At 41.6% G+C, this 26,024-nt stretch overlaps 2 protein-coding genes across 2 annotated transcripts; one reads left to right on the forward strand and one right to left on the reverse strand.

Moving 5' to 3' along the window:
* The first annotated feature begins 9,943 nt into the window (after positions 1–9,943).
* Positions 9,944–17,067, forward strand: LOC121613546 (alpha-internexin-like). The gene is made up of 5 exons (XM_041946988.1): positions 9,944–10,237; positions 11,418–11,648; positions 13,694–14,221; positions 15,679–15,803; positions 15,937–17,067. Exons 1-5 carry the CDS (start codon positions 9,944–9,946, stop codon positions 16,127–16,129), a joined length of 1,371 nt encoding a protein of 456 aa, XP_041802922.1. The 3' UTR covers positions 16,130–17,067.
* A 304-nt stretch (positions 17,068–17,371) lies between these two features.
* On the reverse strand, positions 17,372–25,129 carry pcgf6 (polycomb group ring finger 6). The gene is made up of 10 exons (XM_041947559.1): positions 24,661–25,129; positions 24,246–24,345; positions 23,504–23,600; positions 23,150–23,205; positions 22,977–23,036; positions 21,769–21,886; positions 20,653–20,680; positions 20,276–20,374; positions 18,524–18,610; positions 17,372–18,395 (listed from the first exon to the last, which is right to left on the reverse strand). Exons 1-10 carry the CDS (start codon positions 24,730–24,732, stop codon positions 18,345–18,347), a joined length of 768 nt encoding a protein of 255 aa, XP_041803493.1. The 5' UTR covers positions 24,733–25,129; the 3' UTR covers positions 17,372–18,344.
* Positions 25,130–26,024: the final 895 nt, after the last annotated feature.

Below are 26,024 nucleotides of genomic sequence, written 5' to 3' on the forward strand. Positions count from 1 at the left end.
TAATTATGCAAAATGGCTCGTTTCAGAATGATATTGATCACTGCATTATAATTATGCATGAATGTGTGAGCACAGCTAATGTTGCAGCTGGTCAGAGCAGGGATAATTTCACCAGCTTTATATAATATACAGCGAGCTTTATCCAGAATAACACATCATGATTTATCAGCTTTTTTATTAATAATATGATGAATCGGAATAATAAGACATTATAATGCCAAATAAGTGTAGTGGAAGGAAAAAAGTGGCTTTCCTGGTACTGGTTTCCAAAATGTAGTGTATGATGTAGAAGTATAAGGTTAAAGTGTAAAGTAGCATTTAATGTCAATCTTCAACTCATTCCTAAAAATCCTTATTATAAATCAAATATTATTCATGCTGTTAGTACGCTGATGATGGCACAGCCTCACAGAGCCACTAGCAGTCAGTTCAGTCGGCCCAGTGGTCATAGAAATATCACACCTCGACCAGAAAATCCACCTACTTCAGACACAGGTCAAAGAAATAATAGTGTATCAAATGTTTGGATAAACTTACTGTGATGTATCGATGCTCAAACCCATTTGAATTTCAAAGATTATTTTACGTCATTGTTTTTCATTTTCCCATCCGTTATATCTTTTATTCTGTTTTGCTGTTTTCATCGTCAGTTTTCATCCGTGATACACTTGAATTCTAGCATTTGTTTTACCAGAGTTATTGTACGAGCACTTATGGTACACATTTACCCGCTCTGTGTGTGTGTGTGTGAAAAATGTAACACTTCTTATTGTGTGTATACACATTGTTGCAGATGCTTAATGAGCTAATAAACTGTTGAAAAAACTAAAAATAGTTGACTAGTTCACAATAGAAGAACCAACAACTGGAGAAGCTGCAACTGCGGCTTGCACGCTGTGATGTAACCTCACGAGGAAACAACGTCTGGAAACCAGTAATCAATAACTGTCAATTCATTCAAATCTTAAACAAATAAAAAGTACCTAAAAAGTATGACTGGATGTACTGTTTGTGTTGGTCATATGCCTGATGGCTAGTTTCAACATGTGGTTGCTGTTCCCTTTTCTTGTTTGCTTGTTTAACAAAACTGTTTCTCTTGACATTTAAATCATAACAATCCTTTAAATACAGTTGTTGTCGCAAATTTATTTGATATTGACAATGCAGATATAAAGAGAAGATGGCAGCTGAGGTGGTGCAGTGAGACGAAGGGGCTCAAGCCGCTCCATCATCGCTGACCAAGTGGCAGACCTCTGTCGTTTGTCCAGCCAGTAGATCTGTGGCCAGCTGCAGTTGTTACACGAAGGCGTTGCTGCAGTCTGTCTGTGAGGCGAAGAGTTCCATCACATCTGTGTGTGAGGCGAAGAGTTCCATCACATCTGTGTGTGAGGCGAAGGGCTCCATCACATCTGTGTGTGAGGCGAAGGGTTCCATCACATCCGTCTGTGAGGTGAAGGGCTCCATCACACCTGTCTGTGAGGCGGAGGGTTCCATCACACCCGTCTGTGAGGTGAAGGGCTCCATCACACCTGGGGTGAAGGGCTCCATCACATCTGTCTGTGAGGCGAAGAGTTCCATCACATCTGTCTGTGAGGCAAAGGGTTCCATCACACCTGTCTGTGAGGCGAAGAGGTCCATCACATCTGTCTGTGAGGCGAAGGGCTCCATCACACCTGTGTGTGAGGCAAAGGGTTCCATCACACCTGTCTGTGAGGCGAAGAGGTCCATCACATCTGTCTGTGAGGCGAAGGGCTCCATCACATCTGTCTGTGAGGCAAAGGGTTCCATCACACCTGTCTGTGAGGCAAAGAGTTCCATCACATCTGTCAGTGTGGCAAAGGGTTCCATCACACCTGTCTGTGAGGTGAAGGGCTCCATCACACCTGTCTTTGAGGCAAAGGGTTCCATCACACCTGTCTGTGAAGCGAAGGGCTCCATCACACCTGTCTTTGAGGCAAAGGGTTCCATCACACCTGTCTTTGAGGCAAAGGGTTCCATCACACCTGTCTGTGAGGCAACGGGCTCCATCACACCTGTCTTTGAGGCAAAGGGTTCCATCACACCTGTCTGTGGAGTGAAGGGCTCCATCACACCTGTCTGTGGAGTGAAGGGCTCTATCACACCTGTCTGTGGAGTGAAGGGCTCCATCACACCTGTCTGTGGAGTGAAGGGCTCCATCACTGCTGTGTGCACGGGGTCCACACGCAGTCTCTTGGCTTGCTGACTGACGTTCCTCCTCGTCCTCTTTCTCTTCTTGCCCTACACAAAAACAACACATAAGACTGAGGTTAGTGGGCTAGAACAAAACTATTTTCAGTGACTTTGTGTCATCAGCTGCTGTGGTGTGAGGGAAACATGTGTGAGTTGTGTGTGAGCACTGTGTACATACATAATTGTCTCTGGATGACCAGTCGGGGTGCAGCTCTGCGTGGAGCCGTCGCTCTTTGTCCGCCTCTTCATAATATTTGGCTTGCTCTTCTTTGGATAGGGACTTCCACTGTGGATAGACGACAACGCGCGGTCAGCACACACACACTTAAAAACAGGACTTGGCCACACGCACAAAACGGGAGCAGAAAAGCATCCGAACAGATGCATAAATGTGCTCACAGATCCACATTAACGAGTGCAGGCTTGTGATAGTAGAGGAAAATCTGTTCTGGGAGCATGACTGCAGTCTGTGGCTGAAGTCTGTGTAACACTGAATGTCTCAAACATAGAAAAAAATACTTACCCTCCGTCCCAGGACAGTGTTCACCGCCGCACTGTCAGTGATGTTCAGCTCGGCCACCACATTTGGCCTCTGCTCTTTCCTGAACAACATGAAGGCATTGGGTGGTTTCTTGATGTGCGGCTCATCTGCCGGTTGGTTTTCATGCTTTCTCTTTCTATAGGAATACAGGGAAAAAAACAAGGTAAGCGCACACACACCTAAAACTGTGCGAAAAGAAATAGCAAGCAGTGAAGCAAGCAGAATAACACAACACAGACGTAAAACTCACACTCCTCTGTGCAGTGTTGTACATTAAAACCTTTTAAAAGAGACGTATTATAAAGATATTCATGCTTGTGTTTTGGTAGATGAAGAACACTTGCAATCAGCTGCAAGAAAGCAAATATTAAGGTGACTGTGATTCTATTACATGTCTGGTTTATTTATGGTCGTCCAGTTGTTGACCACTGCCGCAGATCTTGAGTCAGTCACCAAAAAGAAAAGTGGATTTTGATCAAAACTGTGCATATCTCACTTACTTTGACGCAGAGGTGTTGGGATGTGGAGCAGCAGGGCCAAATGTAGTGAAAACATTTGCTGGGAGCTGGTACAACACCTGTCCATTCCTACACAGAAAGAGAGACAGATGTATTAGATAATAGAAAGAATATGTGTGTGTAGATAGATAGACAGATAGATAGATAGATAGATAGATAGATAGATAGATAGATAGATAGATAGATAGATAGATAGATAGATAGATAGTTAGGTAGATAGATAGATAGATAGATAGATAGATAGATAGATAGTTAGGTAGATAGATAGATAGATAGATAGATAGATAGATAGATAGATAGATAATTAAATATAAAAATAGCGAGCAGTAAAACTGATTATATAGATAATAAAAAAATAGCCAAATAGTAAACAGTAGTAAAAGTATTGCACAAAAAAGAATATCAAATGCAAAATGAATATCAAAATAAGAATATCAAAAGCAAATGGCAGTGAAAATAAAAGTGAACCGTGACTGTAAGAACAAACTATATATAATAAAATATCGAAATAGCAAGCAGTAAAAAATTAAATATATAACAATAAAATATCAAATGCAAACAGTAGTGGTAAGAAGTATTGTATTATTATTATTAGATTTTTTTTAGCTGTTATTTAGCTGCGTGCGTGCGTGCGTGCGTGCGTCTCTGTGTGTGCATGTGTGTGTGAAGATACAAGCAGAAGCTCAGTAGCTAGTGTTCACTGGTGTGTGCTTGTTTCTATTAATGTGTGTGTTTCTTACAGCGTTCCAACAGGAATCAGGTCGTGAGGGTCACCTGGCTGCATGATGTTGTGATCGTACAGCAGGGGCCCCCTCTGGTAGATGACGGGAGCAGCTTGGCCAGCGTTCACTCCCGGGGCAGCCATCATTAGGCTTGGGTGCTCCAACCAGCGTGGAGCTGCTTCGACGGGGACGCACCCACCGTTTCCCTGGCTCAGATGTTGCAGTGCCTGAGGGTGGGGGGCATATGGGGGATGAGATGGAGGAGGTGGAGATGGAGGCGGAGTGATCGGTGGCTCTCCCAATATCTGTTCAATCGCGGCCTCCAGAGGGATAAGTTCTTCAGATGGAGGTGGAGGCGGAGTGACCGATGGCTCTCCCAATATCTGTTCAATCGCGGCCTCCATAAGGGAAAGTTCTTCATCCCACTTCATCCCCTCCATGGCGGCATCAAAGTCCTCGCTGTAGTCCATTTCCGATCGTTTTCTCTGAAAGCTCTACTTGTTAAATCCTCTCTGTCTGAAATGTGTAGCTCTCTAGTTCTCCTTGACGATACTCGCTGTTCTCTCTCTGTAGGTTGTACACGCGCTAAAGTAGTAGTAGTATCCAGTCGTCGTACAAGTATCGCAAGTTGGGTCACAGTCATACAACTCTGGCTTAAAATCTCTGACGTCATACATCAAAGTGCCTGCGCTCCAGCGTTACAGCTGGTTGCCATGGTGTCCAGCACCTCTCCATCCATGCTCAGCTCAGACAGTCAGTGATGGAAAGTAACCAAACACAGTTACTGAAGTGCTGTGCTTAAGTACAGTTTTGAGGTGCTATGCTTTTTACCTCACAAGCTGCATCATTAAAGTGGTGCTTACACATTATAGCGACTTCAGAGAACAAAGAGTCGCTGAGAGGCTGAGGCCGGGCCTTCCACTTGTTTGACGCGCTTAACGCCAAAAAAATCACTGAAATACGAAAATATATTTTACCTTTTTATTTGCGAAAAAGAATGATCAACTTATGATATCGTGCACAAATTCATAATCAAAGTGATCACAGTGATCAAAGGAAATAGCGGTCAACAAAAAATACAGCGATCCTGCTCACCATCCCTCACTCTCTAGCCACACACGAAAAAAAAAAGGTGAGCAGGGGCTTATGTGTGACATCCCCGCCCATATCCACTTGACCTACATATTCCCTTATCAATAGAATCACACAAACCTAAACAATAACAAGTCGTTTTTAGACATTTTAATCATATCTCTCAGTAGCAGTAACTGTATCTATCCATGAATGGATATGAAATGTGTTGATTTAAGAGCTGTTAAATCATCTTATAATAACCTGCACAGCTGCATCCATCTCATTTTCCAGCCATTATTCTGTCCCTGTTTTTTAAGGATGTATTTCTGACTTTCTTCTCTGACAACCTTTGCTTTCTTCATCTGTGAGTGTGATCAAATGCGATAAAAACCAATCAGCATCGCGCATCGTGTCCTTTGAGAAGAGCCATCCCTCACCTGTTCGTCAGCTGCCGTTGCTGCTCTTCATCACCTGATCACGTACCAGCACAGCAGCTCCCTGTGAGCAATTTGCCTCATTTATCGTAACTTATGCAGCATTATAGCTGTTTCTCAAGTCATATAACATACTACTGTAATTGTAGGCAGGTGTTGAGTCGGCAGTGTGTTGTCACCGGAAAAATTATTGTTTCTCTTTCTTTCTTTTCGTAATAAACAGTGGACGATGTTGAGACAACCTCCAGAAAACAACCAAAACATTGTGTTCCTTCTTTGCTAAATGGTGGATTCCTGATTGATCAGTAAAGAAATTATGACCGACCTAAATCCTCAAGTTTATTTTGTTGTCTTTTGAAAACGCTAAAATAAAAGCACAGCAGTTTGCTGTAAACTGTTTCCTCTCCACCTGAACGCTGGTCTCACTCCACAGGTGCGTTTGTTTACATTTTGAGTCGGTGGATTTCAGCTTTTATACCACCAGCTTCAAAGTCATAATACATGTCAATTAAGCAGGAGTGTTACGACAACAGTGTTTTCACATACAAGTTGACACTCCAAATGTAAAACGAAACCTGCTCAGGTCTTAATCTTAATGGAAAGGCCACTAATTTAAACCCCTAACACACAGAGATCTAATATTCAACAGTTTGACATTAAACTGTGTTTGCTTGCTGACTGATATTTCGATCCTTGACTCCACTTATTCCAAACTCCTCCAAAAGAAAAAACGTTTCTGTGTTCAAAACTCAGATTATAGACTTCATATAAAAGCCATAATATTCACATTTTTATAGTCAGAATATGAGCTGACTGTTAACACAACTGGCTACAAGTGCCTGAAAATTGCACTGTACTGTACCACCAACACAGATCAGTGCTGAAACACTGCGCGCAATGCGCACAGTTGCGCAAACATCGGCTCAAGGGCTGTGGCTACATTGGAGTGACGCAGGGCGCTTTCACTTGTCGTGGACACAACATTGCGCATACAATTCTGCTGCCGAACACACTTAAGCGTATTTAAAATGTATTGATTTGAGATGTCCGGCACTAAAAACACACACTGCGTGACACTGGGATGATAATTCATCATCTCAGCCCCTCAGATAGACGTCAAATCAACCTGCCTGCCCGACGTTAATCAGACGTGAAATCAACGTCCTGACGTGACTGGACGTTGACTGGATGTCTTCATCTCCACACAGCACCAGATAGCTTGAAATCATTCTTGACAGTGTTTTTTCAGTTAAATATGTTTTCTTTGAGATCGTACCCCCCCCCCCTAATGTTATCATGTCGAAAAAAAAGTCTAACTGGACGTCGTCATCCGGACGCGGATTGAGAAAATGTTTGCTGGCAGTATTTAATCAGTTAACCCGCTCTAAAATGCATTATTTTTTTTTATGTCATATTTGCTCAGATATTATTTTATCATGTCGAAAAACTGTCGAATTAAGGTCAGGACGTGACGCGACATAGATTGGACGAATTCATCTCGACGCAGGTCGAGGAAATGTTTACTGGGTCACCTCAGAGCAATTGTTCAATTTAGGAGACATTTCCAGGAAGAAATGATAAAGAAAGGTAGAAAATTTGCTTGACAGAATTTGATCAAATATCATGAGATGTGTAGAAAACATGTGCTTTAATTTCAATTGAAAATGAACAAAAGCATTACAACTAAATATCTGTCTTTGAAGTCCCACAGAACTGAGCTATTTATTGAAATGACTCTTAAAACACTGAAAATTAAATGAAGAAATATTTTTTATTATTTTTATAATGTTATCCTTCAGGATATCATCACCATCACTCTCCTCCTGACTGTCTTTATTTTAAAAACGGTAGGAGATGCAGGTCTACTTGTCCTCTCCTTCTATTCAATCATCCCTAATGCCAAAACTCAACGAGCAGCGCGAGGACGGAACAGTGACAGCGCGCCAGTATGTGGAGCACGTTATGTTTGATCGCGTTATATTTGATCGCGTTGCATTTGCGCACTTGGTTTTGACATCGTACGTGCACCTGAGCACCACATATGTGCATCCCTTAACAGACAGGACATGTAACATGTAAGGCTTATTGAAGAAATTATTTTCAAATGCATTTTTACATAACACAACGGAGAAACGTACTTTTAATTTCAGGGGAACAGTGTTGTTGGTCTCCCTTTTTATCCAGCGCATCAAAGTCTGGAGTCAGTTTTCTTGCTGTATCCTAGTCTTTAAACACCGCCACAGTCTCTTGGCATATCAGGCATACAGCCGTTGATCGGTGTTCGGTAAAAAAAAATATTTAGTTGTCCACTCCTTATTAAAAAGTCCACATTCTCTGTCCACGTTTCTTTTCTTAACTCCGCTCATCTTTACAGAAGTGCTGAGGGTCGAAGAGTAAAGCGCAAACGTGGAGTAATACGCCGCACCTCAACAAAGCTCAATGTATCTAGAGTGCGCCATCTATTGGGAAAAAGCCAGAATTGCAGGGAAAATAAAACATGAATAAGGTTTATTTATATAATTTCTTCAAGTTCGGCGGGCCGGATTAAAATTTGTAACGGGCCGCATATGGCCCTCCGGCCGTAGTTTGCCCATGCCTGATCTAAGATATATAATTTACAGATTAGCTCCATCTGTAAATTGTATATCTTTCAGAACATCTGTGTAAGGCACAAAGCATGTTTTCTATGTGTCACTTTAATTGTATTAATTTAAACACAATTTTATATACATATGCACCATAGGAGCCCAATAGAAGCTAAAATAAAGATGCTAAAACTAGATTTCAACACAGGACCTCTCTAAAGGCAATAAAGGCCACAATATTTGGTGTTAATTCAGGGACCACTCAGGCTGCCGGCACTGGAGCAATTATGGGATAAATATGTATGTCTCAGAACATGAATATAGCATGTTATTTAATAAGAGTGATGGTTGAACTGGAATGAAATAGACCTCCTTTAAACCAGCTTGTGATAAATGACCAGTTAATCTAATTATAATTCCAACACATTATTCTAGATAATCATTCACACACAAATTAAAATAAAAAGACATTCAAGTTCATATAAGCACATTTAGGCAGTCGGAGTTGTACATTTCTTCATATTTGGGTATGGACCCGATCTCTTGTCTTTTGCAGGCTGATTGGATGAAACTTGGCTACGGAAAACTCACTGAAGTGAAAATCCGGATGAATAAATTCCAAAAAAGAGATGCAGCCATGGTTGCGCATGTCGTAAAATAATGTAGGAGAAGGTTTTCGTTAATGTGATGATGCACATTGTCAGAACGGGACTGTACCTGATCAATTTATCTACTCATATTCAACACACATGTCATGTCAAATGTCATGAAATGATAATAATGTCATGTTTAAAGGGAGAGTTTATGTTAATATAGTCCATTTATGCTGGCAAAAAGTGATCTCATTTTCTAAGGGAAGATACAATTTTTGCAGCAAATTGTGAAATTCACATTAATAAATGCTGTTTGTTGCATGTATCAAACTTGTGAACCCTCATTCTAACATCTGTGTGTAGGATGTGGCCACCCAAGACCATGAAAACAGGAGCGAAGAGAGAATTTCTGCTCGCCAGGTCGAACCCCGGAGACTACAGACAGTGTCTGTGCTGCAGGGATAACCAGGCTAGACATCTGGATTGTCCTTTCCTGAAGTTAAAACAAGGTTTATGTTTTTGAAATTATTCCAAATGTAAGCCCAAACCTCCACTGACAGCTTTACAACTAGCAATCTGCCACCTTAACATTCTGTGAGACAAGCACAGTCTCCTTGAGTCCCTGCATCGCTCCCTCCACCTGCTGATTCTCGCATGAAGCTTCAGCCACAATGTGAGCCTGTAATCTTTGGGCCCCATTTGGGTGTGGGGCTTTGTTAATTAACCAGCCTTCTGTGGCAGGAGGCTGGAGTCTATCGTTGATTTTGACCTTCTCTGCTGTTTGAAATGTAAGGCTTCGTATGATAGCAGAATTGTTTGACGTTTTAAGACTTCAGTTTGGTACATACACTGAATTGGGAATCAGGCTTCCACAGACTATATAAAACATACATTGTAGTACAGCTGGTACTGCACAGCTACAGTGCTCTACCTGCTGGTATGACAAGTGAAATACATGACGCACGTAGAGAGAGTGATGATGCTCCTCCGTGGACGGTTCCATCATTTTACGCACGTGAAATGAACTCGCTGCATATAATATGCATATAAAATCCTCCCCCCAAAAAACAAAAAACCCCACCATTGTTTGTTTTGATCACTTATACGTAACAAAATCGGATTCGACATCTTAACTCCACTGCGTAGATGTTATAAAGTCGCATTCCGTCGTGCGTAAAATGGTTCGCTCCACCTGCACCCTGCGGTCTATAAGCTCCCGCAAAGCTCTTTAAGTCCCTCAGTTTTACCTCTGACTGAAAGCAGAGATGAGCCACGGAGACCGCTACGCTTCGTCATCCTACCGCAAGATTTTCGGGGATTCTCCAAGGTTTCCCGCCTCCTCCACCCGCATGAGCAGCACCTCTCCTCGGGGCTCCCCGGGGCTCCGCTCCATGGCTGCGTCCCGCAACAGCGCGGGCTCCCTGAACGTGTACAGGCGAGTCGGCCGGACCTCCACCTCCTTCTCTCTGGTGCCCACCGACTCCCTCGACTTGACCCAGACCTCTGTGGTCAACAATGAGTTCAAAGTGATTAGAACCAACGAGAAGGAGCAGCTGCAGGTAGGAGAGACGGTTCCAAACAAACTATAAACTTTTTTGCATGTTGGGATACGATAAAAAAGATAGATTGAGAAGTATTTTAAAAGGGCAATTACGGTCTGTTTTCATAAAAAAAAGAAGCCATATTTAAAGTAGCATCTAATGGGCACAACTTGCCCAGTAGGCATAAAATTTATACAGTGATTACAATAAGTTTAGGTTCAACAGCTCCAACCAGGATATTTTATCCCAAAACCATCATTTCCGGAACACTTATTCCGGAACACCTACACATACTGCTAATCAGGCCCACGTTTTATGTTAATGAGCTTTCAATTCCGGCATCCCAGTCCTTGAGTATTAGGCCAGGTAGTTGATTACATGACAGAGTGGAACTAAATCAGTTTATATAAGATAAAAACTTCATTATAGGCTCCTCTAGTGTCACAATGACCTCATTCTGAACTTTATTTAGCCTTTAACCAACATAATGACTCAATAACAATTCATTTATCTTTGCATCTGATATGATTTTTAAAGCTGCACTAATCAGTATGTTTATATGAACGATGGATCAAATAATGTGTAATGTGAAAGGGGCTACCTGTAGTGATGAACCCAAAGAAAATCATCGACCAGCTCATCAGTTCCCCTCAGCCTTGTTTCCAGCAGCAGAGATAAACCCACTGTACACTACCTGCCCAACACCAAACAACAAGTTATCAGCTGAAACTGGAGTTTTATCTTATCTTAACAGTTGAGCATTTAGCAGCTAAAGAGCCAGATATTTTTCTCGGGAGTCGGAAGTGACCAAACACAAAGCTCAAAGGAGATTGAAAGTTGCATTTACTGTTGTCAGGTGGCCAGAAACACCCTGGATGTGCAAATAGGCAGCTGTGTGCTAACATGTTGCCCATATAATACATAAATAACACAATTATATGTCAGTGTGTTTAAAGATTGGTACCCAGGTGGTAAAAAAACAAAAAACAAAAAAACAATTACTGCCACATAGCTCGCGCAGCCATATAAAAGAGATTAAAATAAGTGGATTTGAAAGTTTGGATGGTAAATTATATTAGATACGGGAGCTTTTATAGCAAGTTTAAGTGAACTGACACCTCTGCTTTGCCGTCTGTCTGGTATTATGAGCCTAGTGGAGGCTCTTGTATGAGCATTAACAATTTATCCTGTTGCACAGGGTCTGAATGACCGCTTCGCGATGTTCATTGATAAAGTCCGGCACCTGGAGCAGCAGAATAAAGTGTTAGAGATGGAGCTGGTGACCCTGCGGCAGAAGCAGAGCGAGCCGTCCCGCGTCACTCATCTCTATCAGCAGGAGATGAGGGACCTGCGATCACAGGTGGAGGAGCTGAGCAGGGACAAGAACCGCATCCTGATCGAGAGGAACAACATGGAGGACGAGCTGCAGGTGAAACCATTAGATTGTTTTGTAAAGTACATGGAGAATGTAAGGAGATTATTTCTTCTTTTCTGTCACCATTTGCCGTATCCCATTAGTATTTACCGCTGCAATGCCCGGTTTCCCCATAGAAATCACAAATGTTCTCATCTGTCGTTACTTCATCTCCACCATCATGTTTATCTTCTCATCCGGTGTCTCCTCACACCTTGCCCTGCTCTCGTCTGCCAGCCTCGCTCTCAGCCAAGCAGAGCATCTACCCGTTCATTCCAGTCTGATGCAGCTCTCTTGTTCCTGTGCCTCAGAAAAACAAACACTAGCTTCCTGGCTACACTTTGTGACATCAGTTTCTATAAGAAACTGGCTTAACCCCCAAATTTTATCTGGTTGACCTAGACGGATAAGGTATGAGGCAGGTTGACATCAGTCTGATTGGGGTGTACAGGGGTTGGCGAGGCCTCTGAAGTCTTCGCCACTTCCTCTCCAGTTTCTGCCTCTGGTACCTGTCCATCCATGCTTGGCTGAGCTGCAGTCACAGAGGTTGGTCCTCCACTGTCGTCTTTTGGGCTGGAATCCACTGTGGTCTACATTGAAGCAGAAAGGGAAATGCACTCACCTCTACCGTATCATGTGAGGTAACAAGGCTGGTTTGGGGCAGAGGTGGGTCTGAGCAGGGCCTACAGTGGTTCTGGTGGATGGTCCTCACTGGGCTGTCATGACCTTCAGGTCGGATCCTGTATGTCTGGAGCCTCTGAAGAGAAACGACAAATTATTCTCTAACCCACTTCAGTTTACCGTGAGCCTCCCAGCAAAAGTTCCTCACTGATACTCTCTCTCAAGAACACAGTGTAGCCATCCGTCTTTTAGTATACTTCTGCCTGCCTGTCTGAGCTTTGAGCACTCTGACACAGTTTCATAGTTTCATTCATGAGCAGCATTGTTAAGTGCGTGCACCAATTCTGGGAAGCTTTGACACTACTACTGTATGTCTGCCCCTCTTCTTTGAAAGAGCTCAAAAGGGTCAGCAGTGTAACACATTCTCTGCAACCAAGATATAGGGGTAAACTTCTCCAGGCCCCAGTGCCAGATAATCCACAGCTACTAATTCAAGTGGGTAAGAGGTAGAAATGGGACTTAGGGGTGTTTTTACCTCCCAATGTGGTTTCTCGCGCAGACAGTGACCACAGTTGGTTGACCACTGGCAGACGTCCTTGCTCTGCCCTGGCCAGAAGAAGAAGAAGTCTTTGTGCCAGCCAAATGGCCAACAGTTACTTGGTACTGTTCCCAAACAAGTCTCCTGAGGACACAGTTTGCTCAAGCAGCTCTGACACTCCGTGAGTTTAAAGTGGATGATTTGTCTGGCACTGGGGGCAATCTTGGCGAAAATGCCCAGCCTGTCCACAGACAGTGCTGACACTAGGTCATCCTAGTGTCAGCACCGTCTCTTTCTTGCCCCTCAACTGGACTTCCCTCCTGGCATCACCTTCTATAGCACTAAATAAGTCAATTTTCTGTTCTTTTGTGAATCCTTAAGCCCTGAGAAGGGCCTTCATCCTACTTTCCCTCCACATTGCATTACGTTCTTGTCATTAAGTTTTGAGGCTAATGGGACCCCCATTTAAAATGTCCACATCATGCTAGAGGCCTTTGTGCTAGCTGCTGCTTGGCTGTCCATATTCAACAACGTGAACCCAAGAACATAGGTGTCCTGGGTAGACACGACCTGGTTACTTTTTGGAGTCTCCTTTTTGGAGCCACCCAAGCAGAGCTCACATCAGTCCTCTCCAATCCGACACATCTCTCTTGTTTGTGGGATGCTTCTCAGGAATGTTTGTGGAGAGTCTCAACTGCCTTCCAGGCAAAGCAGACAAACCAAAAAAAAAAAAAAAACACCACACAGCAACAAATATCTACCCTGTTAAAATAACATGCAAACCACTAGCTTCCTGCCTTCACTTTGTGACATCAATTCATTGCTCAAAACTTTCTTGCTCATTAACCCACATCTGTCATTTCCCATTCTCACATCTCTGACCTCTCATTCGTCATTTCAGAAGCTCAGTGTGAGGTACGACGAGGAGGCGAGGGCACGGGAGGAGGCCGAGCAGACCTTGAGGTCCTTCAGGAAGGACGTGGATGACGCCGCTGCTGTTCGCCTGGACCTGGAGCGCCGTGTGGAGTCGCTGATGGATGAAATCTCCTTTCTGAGGAAAGTGCATGATGAGGAAATCCAAGAGCTGAGCAGCATGATGGAGGCGCAGCAGGTCTCTGTGGAGCTCGAGCTCGCCAAACCGGACCTCACCTCGGCTCTGAAAGAGATCCGCAACCAATACGAGTCCATCGCCTCCAAAAACCTGCAGTCGGCCGAGGAGTGGTACAAGAGCAAGTTTGCCAGCCTCAGCGAGCAGGCTACCAGGAGCAACGAGGCCATGAGGGCCAGCAGGGAGGAGATCAGTGAGTTCAGGAGACAGCTGCAGTCCAAGACCATTGAGATAGAGACCCTGAGGGGCGCCAATGAGTCTCTGGAGAGGCAGATCACAGAGATGGAGGATGCACACAATGCTGAAGTCACTGCCATGCAGGTAAGAAATCAGAGCCATGAAAAAGAACAGCGAATATTTACTTATTGGGATAAACCAGAGGAACATAAATTGTCCTCCATGTTGCGATCAGCGTTACTGTGTCCTGATCTCCTTCAAGGGTCAAATTACAAAAAAACAGATGTTCTCATTTACCTGTGGTGGTTTTTAGCAGATTTCCAAACACACACATGCATTTATATTTTCTGCAAGTTTCACTTTGTGTGGAGCAGCTCTTCTCAGGAAATTCCTCTACAGCCTCCTTGCTGTTTCGACTAACCTCTTCCCACAGCCAGGATGAAAATTCTTTGGAAGACATGCTGAGTCATTGTGGAACTCTGCTGAGTCAGAAATTACTGGAATCACCTTAAAAAGGTTTTCACTGAAAAATGTAAACTTACTGAATGCTGCTACTAAAAACAATGTCCTGGAAGAAAACAGACAGAAATAGTGTCCTCGAAGCTGCTTATAATCCACAGAATTAACAGTTTTCTATTTCAACAATAGAAAGTTCTATTGGCGTGTTATTTTGTTGTAGTGAGCTATCAGGAGAAACATATCTCTCAAAACCTGGGCAAATAAAACCTGAACAGGTTCTTAGCTTGACTAAAGCTGTTGGCTAACAGCACACAGCAGAGAGCCCCCAACTTTGATATGACAAGGATGGGGAGGAAACAATCCAGCAGACTCACCATCTTATCATTTAAATCTTCTGCCAACCTGTTTTTTGGCTACTAACCGTGCAGTAAACCCTCCAATAGAACCAGAAAATGACACTTTGGTTCCTCATATGAAATAAATGAGAAATAAATTGTTCTTTTGTGAGCTTTAGCAGTGCTTATTGGCAGATTTTGTTGCATTTGGACAGTGCCAGGCTAGCAATTTTCCAGTCTTTGTGCTAAGTTAACCGAACATGCTGCTGGCTGTAGCTTCATATTTACCAGACAAACATGAAAGCTTATCAACAAAGCAGAAATAAAGAAATCCTGCCTGTAATAATGGCCTGTCTAAAATTAAGTTCTGGCTGTCTCTTCACTCAAAGAAAGTTTGACAATTCAGTGTCGAGATTGTCTCGTTGAAGTTCAAGGTCTGAAGTCAGACATGACCCTCACTGCGTGTTAGTCACTAAACAAGCCTCTGACTGTGAGACTGACTGAAACAGTTCTTAGCTAATTGACCCTGCGTGTCTATCAGATTAACCTCTGGCCTGCTAAATCGGACACAGGAAGGCCATCTGCTTTCACTGGCTTTTTAGAGAAGGTAAAGCTAAGCCTCAAAGGTTATTGTATTCCTTTAAGGGACAGAAGGAAATCCTGTGTTTAACAGTTATACCACAGTGGATTAAAAGCAGCCCATATACATGCTAAGTAGGTGAATTTAGTCTGAAAACTGTTAAGACACTCATGTTAATCTCTCTGCTTTTCTCCCGTCTTACTCCCTCCTCATCTCCAACGTAACAGGACACTATTGGCCACCTGGATACTGAGCTGAGGAACCTGAAGGGAGAGATGGCCCAACACCTGCGAGAGTATCAGGACCTGCTCAATGTCAAGATGGCCCTGGACATAGAGATAGCTGCCTACAGGTGCTGACTGGATTAAAGCACAAACCCAGCAAAAGATCTCTCGAGTAGTAGACTCATTAAACATCTTTCAGCATTGCGACATGTGTTAAGTGTGTGTGTCCAGTCTGACCTGTGTTTCCTTTGGTCTTATAAGGAAACTGCTGGAGGGGGAAGAGACTCACTTTAACTCAGGGATGTCATTTGGTGCTGCCAGCTACAGCTACCAGCCTCGAGCCTCGGCCGGCTCCTCCAAGAGCAGCCAGAGGGAGAAGGAAGGGGCCACGAAGGAAAGCTTCAAGGAGAGCAGTGAGGATAAAGATGAGGCAGACATCAACTCCAACAACTGAAGAAAGACAGACAGGGAAATCTGGAACGTGACAATAGAGATATGCATATGTATAGTCAGGTCATAGTCACACACTGTATTTATTAGGGGCAAATGTGTTGGAATTAGAGCTGAAAGTATAACTGAAATTCTAGACCATATGTACTGTACACCTCCAGAGCAAAGACATGTTGCAAATGTTCTACTACAGTAAATATGCCACCAAGTATGTTCTGGGGGTGAATTTCCACTTTGCTGCGGCGTGAGATTGCACTGACACCTGTGTGACAGGTGAGGGAAATAAAGGACTGCTCCGATAGAGACTAAACTTCATGAGAGAAAGACAAGAAATGTTAGCATTGTTCAACTTCTCTGTTGTCAATTAACTGAAGCATCATCAACAGGTTCTGGAACACTTCAAAGTGAATAGCAGCAGTCCTTAGTCAAAGAGTAAATGTGAGATGTAGATGTTTCCCCCCTTGCTAACATAGTCAGATTCAGAGCTACTCTGTGTTGGAAAACCTATAGTAGCAGAAAGAATAGCCATCACGGTGTATTACCATCTACACAATGTTTTAGAAGTGATAAATACTCAATGAATAAACAGTGTATGTAGTCCAACCTGGCTGCAGGGTCAATGTATACAGCTACTGGGGAAAAAAACACTAATTCCGGTTGCACTAAATAAAATGACATGACTGACGAAACTTTTCTATGCTTTCATATGCGTCAGTGTATTCACAAATACTGTAGGATGTTCATTTAAGGTTGCCGCCAGTCAGATATGCAATCTCCAGTGGTTCAAACCACACTGGGGAAAAAGCCTCAACTCTGTGACAACTTGCAGATTGAAAACTCATAAGTCTGTTTTCTAGATCAAATTCTTTGAGTGTTGTGCTACCAAGATCTACTGAATGGTACGACAAACTCAGAAATATTTGGCCTTTGATATGAAGTTATAATCGCAATATATTAAACAGTTAAATAATAAAGAGTTGATTACATTGACTGGTTGACTTGTGATCCTTCATAACGGCACACCAATAAACCACAGCTGCATGATAGTGTGAATCACTGGTGGGAGCAGCACATCAACACTGGTATTAGTTACTCCTCAGGAGCAATGACGTCACAGTTGAGCATTTCTGCTAAATATAGACACAGCTTTTTAACTTACAAAATGTCTTAGAAGATTTAGCACTGGGTGCTGGCCTGAATTCAAAACAGGAAACATGGATGAGGAAACATTTGTCAGAGTGTAATTATTTATTAAATCATTCTTTTGTCAGCAAGTAGAAAAGGTATTTTTAATAAAAACCCTATCAAAAGTTCTGTATACAAACTCCCTCTGAATAACTGCTTTTGTGCTCTGGTGAGTTGTACAGTCCATACAAAAGTTAACAGCTCTTACATTAAACGTGGAAATCAACATGAAACAAGTGGTAATTAAAAATAGAACGCACATTTAAACTCTATATAAACATTCACACAAACCTTTGGTAGTGGTGCATCTCTTGTTTTAAGCCCTTTAAATTAAAACTATCTACCTGATACCAAACCCAAAATGATAAATAGAAAAAAAACAATGAAGATACCAGTCCCTGGTTTCCATAAGGATAAGTAAAACTATCAACAGCTTTTCAGACAAGACACTGTTCTGCCTTCACAGGGGTTTCAGAACACTAACAGTAATGCAGTCCAGTTTTAGCTACAGCAGCAGACACAGCGGCAGTCACAGCCACTTTCACAACACCTCAAAAGATCAAAAGGCAGGAGAAAAAGGAATTTGTAATTTCTATTAATCAAATTAAAATTCCTTTTTACATGCTAGCACTTCAGTAATTTAAATGTATGTAACATGTGTCCAGCAAATTAACAGCAGACACAATGGTTGTCCTAAATATAAGGTAATGATCTGGGGGAGTTAAACATTGGATGCTACAGTGTGAACAGAAGACTTCAGGTTTACATCTTTTCATTCTACCTGTTCAATAAAGAAATACAAATTTAGAGATCTTGGACTGTCTCTTCTGCAACCCGCAGCACTTTGTAGTTACATTTAATTTTCAAGCTTTATCAAATCTTTTGTAAGTAGAGTGACAGTCCAAGACATGCGGAGCAGTTATAATGCCAACACGGGAACTTTACTTCATTTTGTGACAAGGGTCTAATGAAGAGACACAAAGAACAAAGACCAATTCATCCCTGCAAGAATTAAGTACATCCACCCCTTGCGCTCAAGACTGGGAGGGCAGGACCAAGCCAAAGTGAAGCACCAACAGACCATCCTGGAGAAAGTGGAAACAAGACCAAAAGGATCACTCAAAAGTATTCCTGACCTTCTACAAATTTCCATTTTTAACTAAACATTATTAACAATGTTTGTTTTGACTCTTAGTGTTTTTGTGGTGCTTACCTGTAGTGCCTCTTCACCCACAGAGTTCTGTATGTCTTTGAGTGACTGGTAGTGATCTAGGAGGTGATCTCCGCACACCACATCCACCTGCAGAACACACAGAAACACTTGACACCACTGCAGCAGATTCAGCCACATAGAGCTGACCAGCTGAGTCCTGTGATCCGAGATAAAACTGTGTTTTTGAATTATTTTGCTATGAGGATTTAAGGCATTCATGTCAGTCCTACACAAAACTTCTAAATTCTGGCGGTACAAATTGTGAGGGCTTCACAACACCAGAAACATAAATGGATATTCTATTCCATTCCTACCATATTCTGCCAACAGATCCCAACAAATCTTACACACTGGTGCTTTAAAAATCTCCATTTGAGTAAATTATATTTGCATCAAAGTGTTAACAGGATATTCATATCTATTCATAACCATGAATAAATATGACTGTACGATTAATTACAGTTCTTCCCCAGACTTGGGGAGTTGTATAGCAGGGTGTGGTCCATGGTGTTGATGATGTTGATGGCATAAACTAAAACTTGTTATAACAATACAAAAATTTTAAACAGAAGAGTTATATAACTGTTGTGACCTCTGCTACAATAGACGATGACCTTTGGTTAGTGTTACTCTGTCCTCTCCCCGTTTGTCCAGACAGGCCAGGGCAGGGCAGCTCTGAGGCCAGGAAACCAGCATAAGCTGCTAATCCTCATTCACGTGTTACGAAATACAGAATACACCAAGACTTGAACGCTCTGCCAAACTGACCACATTTCTGCTCATCTGTGTTGTGAGGAAAGGAGGACATGTCAGATCAATAATATCTGTACTCATGAACCTTTACTTGCAGCATGTCCACTGCTCTGAGACAGACATGTGGTATCACAGCACTAACTATTTGAGCATTATCAGATTAACGTTGTCCGTAAGGAGTGTCTGTCGTACTTTATTTGTAGGCTGCCTGCTGAGTTTTGACCTGTGCACCTGACCCTTCTATGTTGGGCTCTGCTTGTATTCAGCAGTTGTTTCATCTCCACATTGTACATGTGTGAATTCCTCTTTTCACTGCTTGTTGCTCTGGTTCTGTTGTCATGCCTCATCTCTTTATTACATCAAATAATCACCACATTGTGTTTCACCTCTCTGTCTGTCCATATGCATGCTTGTTTGCACACACTACCACAATCCATGTTTCTCTTTTGATCCTGATTCTGTCTCTTTGGTCAGTTGGTTAAATGACATTTAAATGTAGCTATGATTGAATTCATTTCCAATTCCTGGTAGCAACGCCAGTTCACCAAAGCTGGACAGCCTCCAGACAGGATATGTCCATCCCAGTTTTCTAGAGAGCTGATGTGCACCAATATTAGAAACTAAAACAGTGGCATATCCTGACTTCAACACACTGCTGGTGTATGGGTTTACATAGAAGACAACAGAAACAGCTGTTTCAATATGCATAATATCCCGTATGTGTATGTTGCCTTTAAATGCCAACATTTGTGTACATTAGGGTAGTTAGGTCACACACGCTTCCTAACTGCACGCCAATTTGGTAACACTGTTGGCCATTATGAAACTACAAAATTGCTGTCCTCTAATGAGTAAAAGCACCTACTCACTTACATACACCAGTGGATGCCCACACTACACTGTAATGCAAACTTCCTTTGCTGCTTCCAAGTCTGTTTTAGGATCAAGAATGTCGCCATGTCACCTTGTGAACTCATTAGCTGCAAGTCTGGCACTCACCTGGCAGGTTGGGCTCAGCTCCATCTTCCTCCTGATGAATAGCTCTAAGTGGCGTACAGTCGCCTCACCTGACACACGAACGTATGGCCTCTCTAATGGCTTAACAGGGACAGGGTGGTTGTTTTTTCAGAACAATGTAACTCATCGAAAACTACAATACTTAATAAAATTAGAGAATCTAATTTAAAATTGTGAAACTGAAAAAACCTAAATGATGTTGGGTCTGTCATCACACACCCCCCAAGCACATTTAAAACGTATACGACATCCGTGTTTAGGGCAATCATAAACACATGGCTTACTGGTATAAAAACTGCACTACTATATTCTAATAAGAACTGTTATAAATTGCTGTTATGAATGCTTTAAGTCATTACCTTATAGTTATTGATGCCCTCCTCAGCCCTGAAAAAGAGAGTCAATACACAGTAAGTACAACTGGTACCAAGCAAGCAGTCACTATAAGAAAATGGGAACACCTGGTGGTATGTTTATGTAACTGCATGGTCATTTCATTCACTACTATGAATTGGTGCTTAGTCCACATGAACTACTTTTCCAAATAGGGGTTTTCCGCATTCATTCTAAAAAAAAAAACAAAAAACAAAAAAATAATCCAAAAAAAAAATCCTCTGTCCATATGAAAAAGGAAAAACCACAACTGAAGCACTATGGAGAGCATGCCAATCCAACAGACGTTAATGCAACCCTAACCAGAAAGCCATGTTGGCCAGTCAGAAGCCTGAAAAAAGCCATTACGGGGAGGCTACCTGCAACGACCAGTTCAAATGGTTCTCCTTCAAAACTGGCAACTTTATATCTCCATAAAGCATTCTGATGCCTCTGTTCCTCAATTTAGTTTAACAGCAACTGTACATTTATGTGTCAACATGTACAAAGTCCTGTTAGCAAGGTTAGCATTAGCACTATTTTCACAACATCCATCACGTCACAAAATCGTCTCACGTCAACAAAAGAGAAAACAGCACACACTTAGGCCATACGTTAGAGTTTCTGAATATCTTCACCCTGGAGGGAGTTTTCCAAAAGCTGTTTTCAGCTACATAAAACTGCGTTTGTGTGTGGACCAAAAGACATAATGCATAGAAGAAGCTAGGTTTTGAAAAATACCAGTGTACATGTGGACTAGGCATGAGTTCCTTTTTTTTTTTTTTTTAAAAAAAGACAGACACTGACAACCTGTTGCAATGTTTTTTCCATTTCATATATCACGCTAAGAAATAATTAAATGAAACAAATGCTCTGCCATTTGACCATATCTGAAGGCACCAGAGGCTAAGCCTTCACTGTATTATTGTGAACAGGTGTTCCACATCTCACTAAGGAGATGAATGAAAATATCATATGTCTAGCCTGTGAGAATCAGTTAAAGTAAATATGCAGAATGTCAAAGAGGTTGAGCATCTTTTATGGGCAATATAGTAAATATGTAACAAAAGGCTAAACAAAGAACTGTCCAGTGAAATCCTTACCCGACAAACTCAAGAAGCAGAGACACATCCAGCTCAGGAGGAATAGTGAACACAGACTGGGAAATGTTATCCTTCTTCTGTCTCCTCAAAACAACAGGACCCGGTGGGGAGACCACCACTGCAAAGCAGGAAAAAGAAAACACAAGGCAAATGCTTCATTGTAAAACTCTGAAGCTTCTGCTAGTGTTAAAAAACTTCATTTTTGGATTTCCAGATCACCAATACTCAGATTTAAATGAAAACATTTTAGGTAAAATGCCAAACACATTAGGCAAAAATTAGCGGAAAACTCAGTGTTGTTGCAGGATGGTCAGAAATTTTTCCTCCTCTTATGCCAGGATCAGACTACACGAATGGATGACAATCATGCGTCTTTACCTGTGTAGTTTGAAATGCTAAATGACCTGTCATGTAGCATCTGGGACGCCCTACAACACCCTGACAAAAAGTTTAGCATGTCAGAAATGTTTTGTCTTGACATGCTTAGTTTAACATGTCCCACAATGTGTTCCTTTGCATTGATCAATCATGTTGAGGTTGCTGCTGTCAGGTGGGAAACAAAACAGAAGAAAAGTTTGTCGCCCATACTGTCCTCTCAGCATCACACACAACGCTTGTGTCGACATGATTGGCAGTTGATAAACCTGCCTTCCAGATGACCTCTGAACTTACGTGTGAAATATGCTGTGATCGGTCAGGGTCATACATGTAGTCTTGCAAGTCATCTGACCAAGACACTGCAAGAATTTATGGCACTATAATCATTAGATCTGACATGGTGACCATCGCCAAAGACAAAAACATTATGTAGTCTGATCCCAGCAATATGAAAGAAGAAATAGGGTGACTGAGCTTTTGAAAATTTCCCTTCTTTGAAGACCTTTATTATTTTGTTGAGAAACTTTGTGGCACTGCAGTGAGGGAAGACCAATTTGTTACTCATTGACAGAGAACGGAGCAGTGTCATTCAGGTTCCCATCTGTGACCAACAGTGTGTTAAATGTGTTGTTGTTAAATATTATTTGATAGCTTAGCTTCAGTATGTGGATTAACATTGCAATTAATTTAACTCTATACTTCAATAACCTCTTAACACAGAAAGAGAGTAAAATGCACTGAACATCCTACTGTACGCTACAATACACAGAGAATGAATGACAGGCATTCAGTTGTCCGAAACGTGTACTTTAAAGGCTGAACTATTATACCTGTTTTTGGCATCTCCAGCCCTCTCGATTTGTAGAAGTTACACATTTGTTCTCTTTCCACTGTGACACACAAACAAAAACAAAAGGATTCGCATTTCAATTTTCACTGAAGATAACACGTAATGTACATGAATTGCAGTGAATACATCTGACTGGAAATATACTGTACTCACACTCTTCAAGGAAGGGAACCATCTTGTAAACAATATCCTGCAGTTGTCTATCAGGCCTGCACGGAAAAAAGGGAAAGAGTTTGAAGTTTAATAAAGTCTGATATAGATATGACCAACGGCAGATTTCCAGTCCTAAAGTTTATACAGCATAGTTCCACACCTCAATTTTAGAAGTCTTCATGTCAACTCTGTGCACATGAAAATTAATGCATTCTGATTCCTGAATAATGCCTTGTTTTACCATTCTTTCAAATACCTTTCCTTCTGAATAACTTAAACGCAATCTTAAAAAAAATTGGTTAACATCGGCCTGACTCATGAATAAATAAATACATCAAGAATCAACAGACCTACCTGATGTTGTAAAGTGGTTGTGTCTGGTGGACTACAATGCTGCATGTGGGACACCTGTTGCTGTAGAAAAAGTGCTTTACGATGCAGCTTTTGCAAACTTGGAGAAGATAAAACACATAATAATCACAGTCAGACACAATCTGCAACTTGTAAGTGGCATTGCCATTTTGAGGGCAATAAAGATTTTAATATTGAAAGTACAAAAATAATCCCATAACTATATATCAGCAAATGTTCATTTGTAATTTAAACACAAACATTTTTGATAAGAATCCCTTAAATTTGAAAACTCAAAGATCACTGTCGGACAAACTATGCAATGGAGATACTGTTTCATTTCATATTTCATATCTTCGACATCTCTGTAATGAAATTTCTTCTGTGATAAAGTAATATTGGACAATATATCGACCCAACAGTTCTGCCAGACAGGCTCTTGAGTATGGTCTTGTTAAATCTAACACATGTGATATGGGGACATAATGCTTGGGATAAAAATGTTGGTATGAGCATCCTGGCAGTCTAGAGGCGTCCTATGAAACTGCAGTATCCCCTGTGTGTACCACTATTGCACATCATTACACATGTTTTCTGGCATACAGAATTGCATTCCCCAAAAGAGAAAGCCAACAAGTGCTTGTAGGTCGCTATGCACTCGATGCTGTCAGGAATGTGTGAATTTGATAACCGTAGAATCCTCTGAGGACCCCATGAGCTAAAGCAGACCTCTGTTGTCACTCACATGTGTGCAGGCATTCTGTGATGGTGGTGGCATCGATGAGGAAGCCGCAGCAAAGGGCACAGCGGATATATGGATAGAACTGGTTGAGGGGGAGCTTGGGCTGTGGGGAAGCAAACAAATTACAGTCAATGGCTACAACTTTAAAATAACAATGCAGCTGCATTTACATCACATAAACTCGCGCCTGCTTTAAAAAACTGATGAAAAGCATGACTTCTTATGAAATCAACATATGTTTCAGTTAGTGCATGTTTGAGTTCAGTAAGTTTGACACCTCTAGAGTGCATCTAGGATGGATAAAAGTTAATCGTCAGTTGTCAGAACAGGATGAAAATGAAAAAGACGTCTTTGTTATGAATTCAGTAAAGTAAAAAAGACCTTCGCTGTGAGACAATATCTGTAACGCCAAGCGTACCTCGTCCTCCGAATCGCTGTCTGATATGTTGGTTGACCCTTCATGACTCCTGCGTACATGTGGAAGTGACATTCCCAACGGCTGCTAACAACACTATGTTTCAGCAAACGTCTCTTTTCTCTTTTTGTTACGTGAACAAAACACAAGATTAAATGGCTTCTTTTAAAGTACAACTTAGCTCTAAACGTGGAAGCTATTTTAGTTTACACTAAACTTGTGGTGAGTTAACGACACTTGGCTAGCTGGCTAACGTTAGCCTCCTTATTATGTGCACTAACGTTACTAAAAACAAAACACATGCGCTTACAGAGTGCAGTTACAGCTTACTTGCTAAAGTGACCTACATTGACCAGGTTAAATGTCCCAGCCCGTGCTATTACTTCAAAAGAACGCGTTTACACGAAATAAAATTATTTTCTAACTTTACACTTCGCTGCCCTCTTCTCACGTAGCAACCTAATTTCCCTCGCTCGCGCTCCGCGCGTGGTAGCAACAATCCAACTTCCGGTATAAATTCTTCAGAATAAATGTGACACGACCAGAAAAGTTACATTACACATAAAAATGTCTTTATTTTTTTAAAAATGTTTATGTTCTTAGATTTCTTGGATGGAAAAATAGTCCCCCTGGTCTGTACTTTATCCTCACTTGTCATTTAATCTGTAGCTTTGTTTAGAAAAAAGTCTTACAAAAGATTAACGCCTTCATTTCACAAGACAAAAGAATAGCTTCCAACAATTTTGTGAATTCAATCTAACAGGGTTGTATGAATCAAAGGATTAGGAAACATAACTGAATTTCACCTAAATCCTAAAACATCATAAAGTATAGTAACACGATTGATAATTTCCACACACATTGTTTTGAAGACACAATGACGTCTTTTCCGGTTTTGGCAATCGAAGGGGAAGAAGCCATAGGGAGAAGGTTCTACACGGATTTTGCCAGCAGGGTGCGCTCGAAGCACATCATTGAGGTCAATGCACGACTTTCAAAAAGTCACTCACTCTCAGGAGCAAAAGTGATTCTTGTGTTGCTCTGTGTTGGAGTCTTTTTTTTTATTATTTTCTGAGTTTTCCCTTGTTTTCATTCAATTAATTTATTTTTGTTTCTGATGGTAAACGGGGGATGTGTTACTTTGACAGGTGGTTAATCTAGTAATCAACCCTAGGGGTACCAGGTGTGACCTCACGTGGCCATTAGAGACAGTCACTGGAGCTCTACTGAATCACGAGAGTTACCTGGAGATCCAACTAAGAAGAAATGAAAAAATGAATCAAACATACAGGAAACAGCAAATATTAGAATAAAATTATTTTTATTACTGTGTTAAGGAATGAATCTATTGGTGCATTTGGCAAATT

Source organism: Chelmon rostratus, chromosome 11 (assembly GCF_017976325.1).
Source record: "Chelmon rostratus isolate fCheRos1 chromosome 11, fCheRos1.pri, whole genome shotgun sequence".
NCBI lineage: Eukaryota > Metazoa > Chordata > Actinopteri > Chaetodontiformes > Chaetodontidae > Chelmon > Chelmon rostratus.

Coding starts and splice junctions, on each gene's coding strand:
- LOC121613546 (XM_041946988.1), top strand. CDS start 9,944: ATGAGCCACGGAGACCGCTACGCTTCGTCATCCTACCGCAAGATTTTC. Junction 10,238..11,417: donor ACGAGAAGGAGCAGCTGCAG/GTAGGAGAGACG, acceptor CCTGTTGCACAG/GGTCTGAATGACCGCTTCGC. Junction 15,804..15,936: donor ATAGAGATAGCTGCCTACAG/GTGCTGACTGGA, acceptor TGGTCTTATAAG/GAAACTGCTGGAGGGGGAAG.
- pcgf6 (XM_041947559.1), bottom strand. CDS start 24,732: ATGTCACTTCCACATGTACGCAGGAGTCATGAAGGGTCAACCAACATA. Junction 21,887..22,976: donor GCTGGAGATGCCAAAAACAG/GTATAATAGTTC, acceptor CCTGCTTTGCAG/TGGTGGTCTCCCCACCGGGT. Junction 20,681..21,768: donor CTGCTTCTTGAGTTTGTCGG/GTAAGGATTTCA, acceptor TCTCTTTTTCAG/GGCTGAGGAGGGCATCAATA.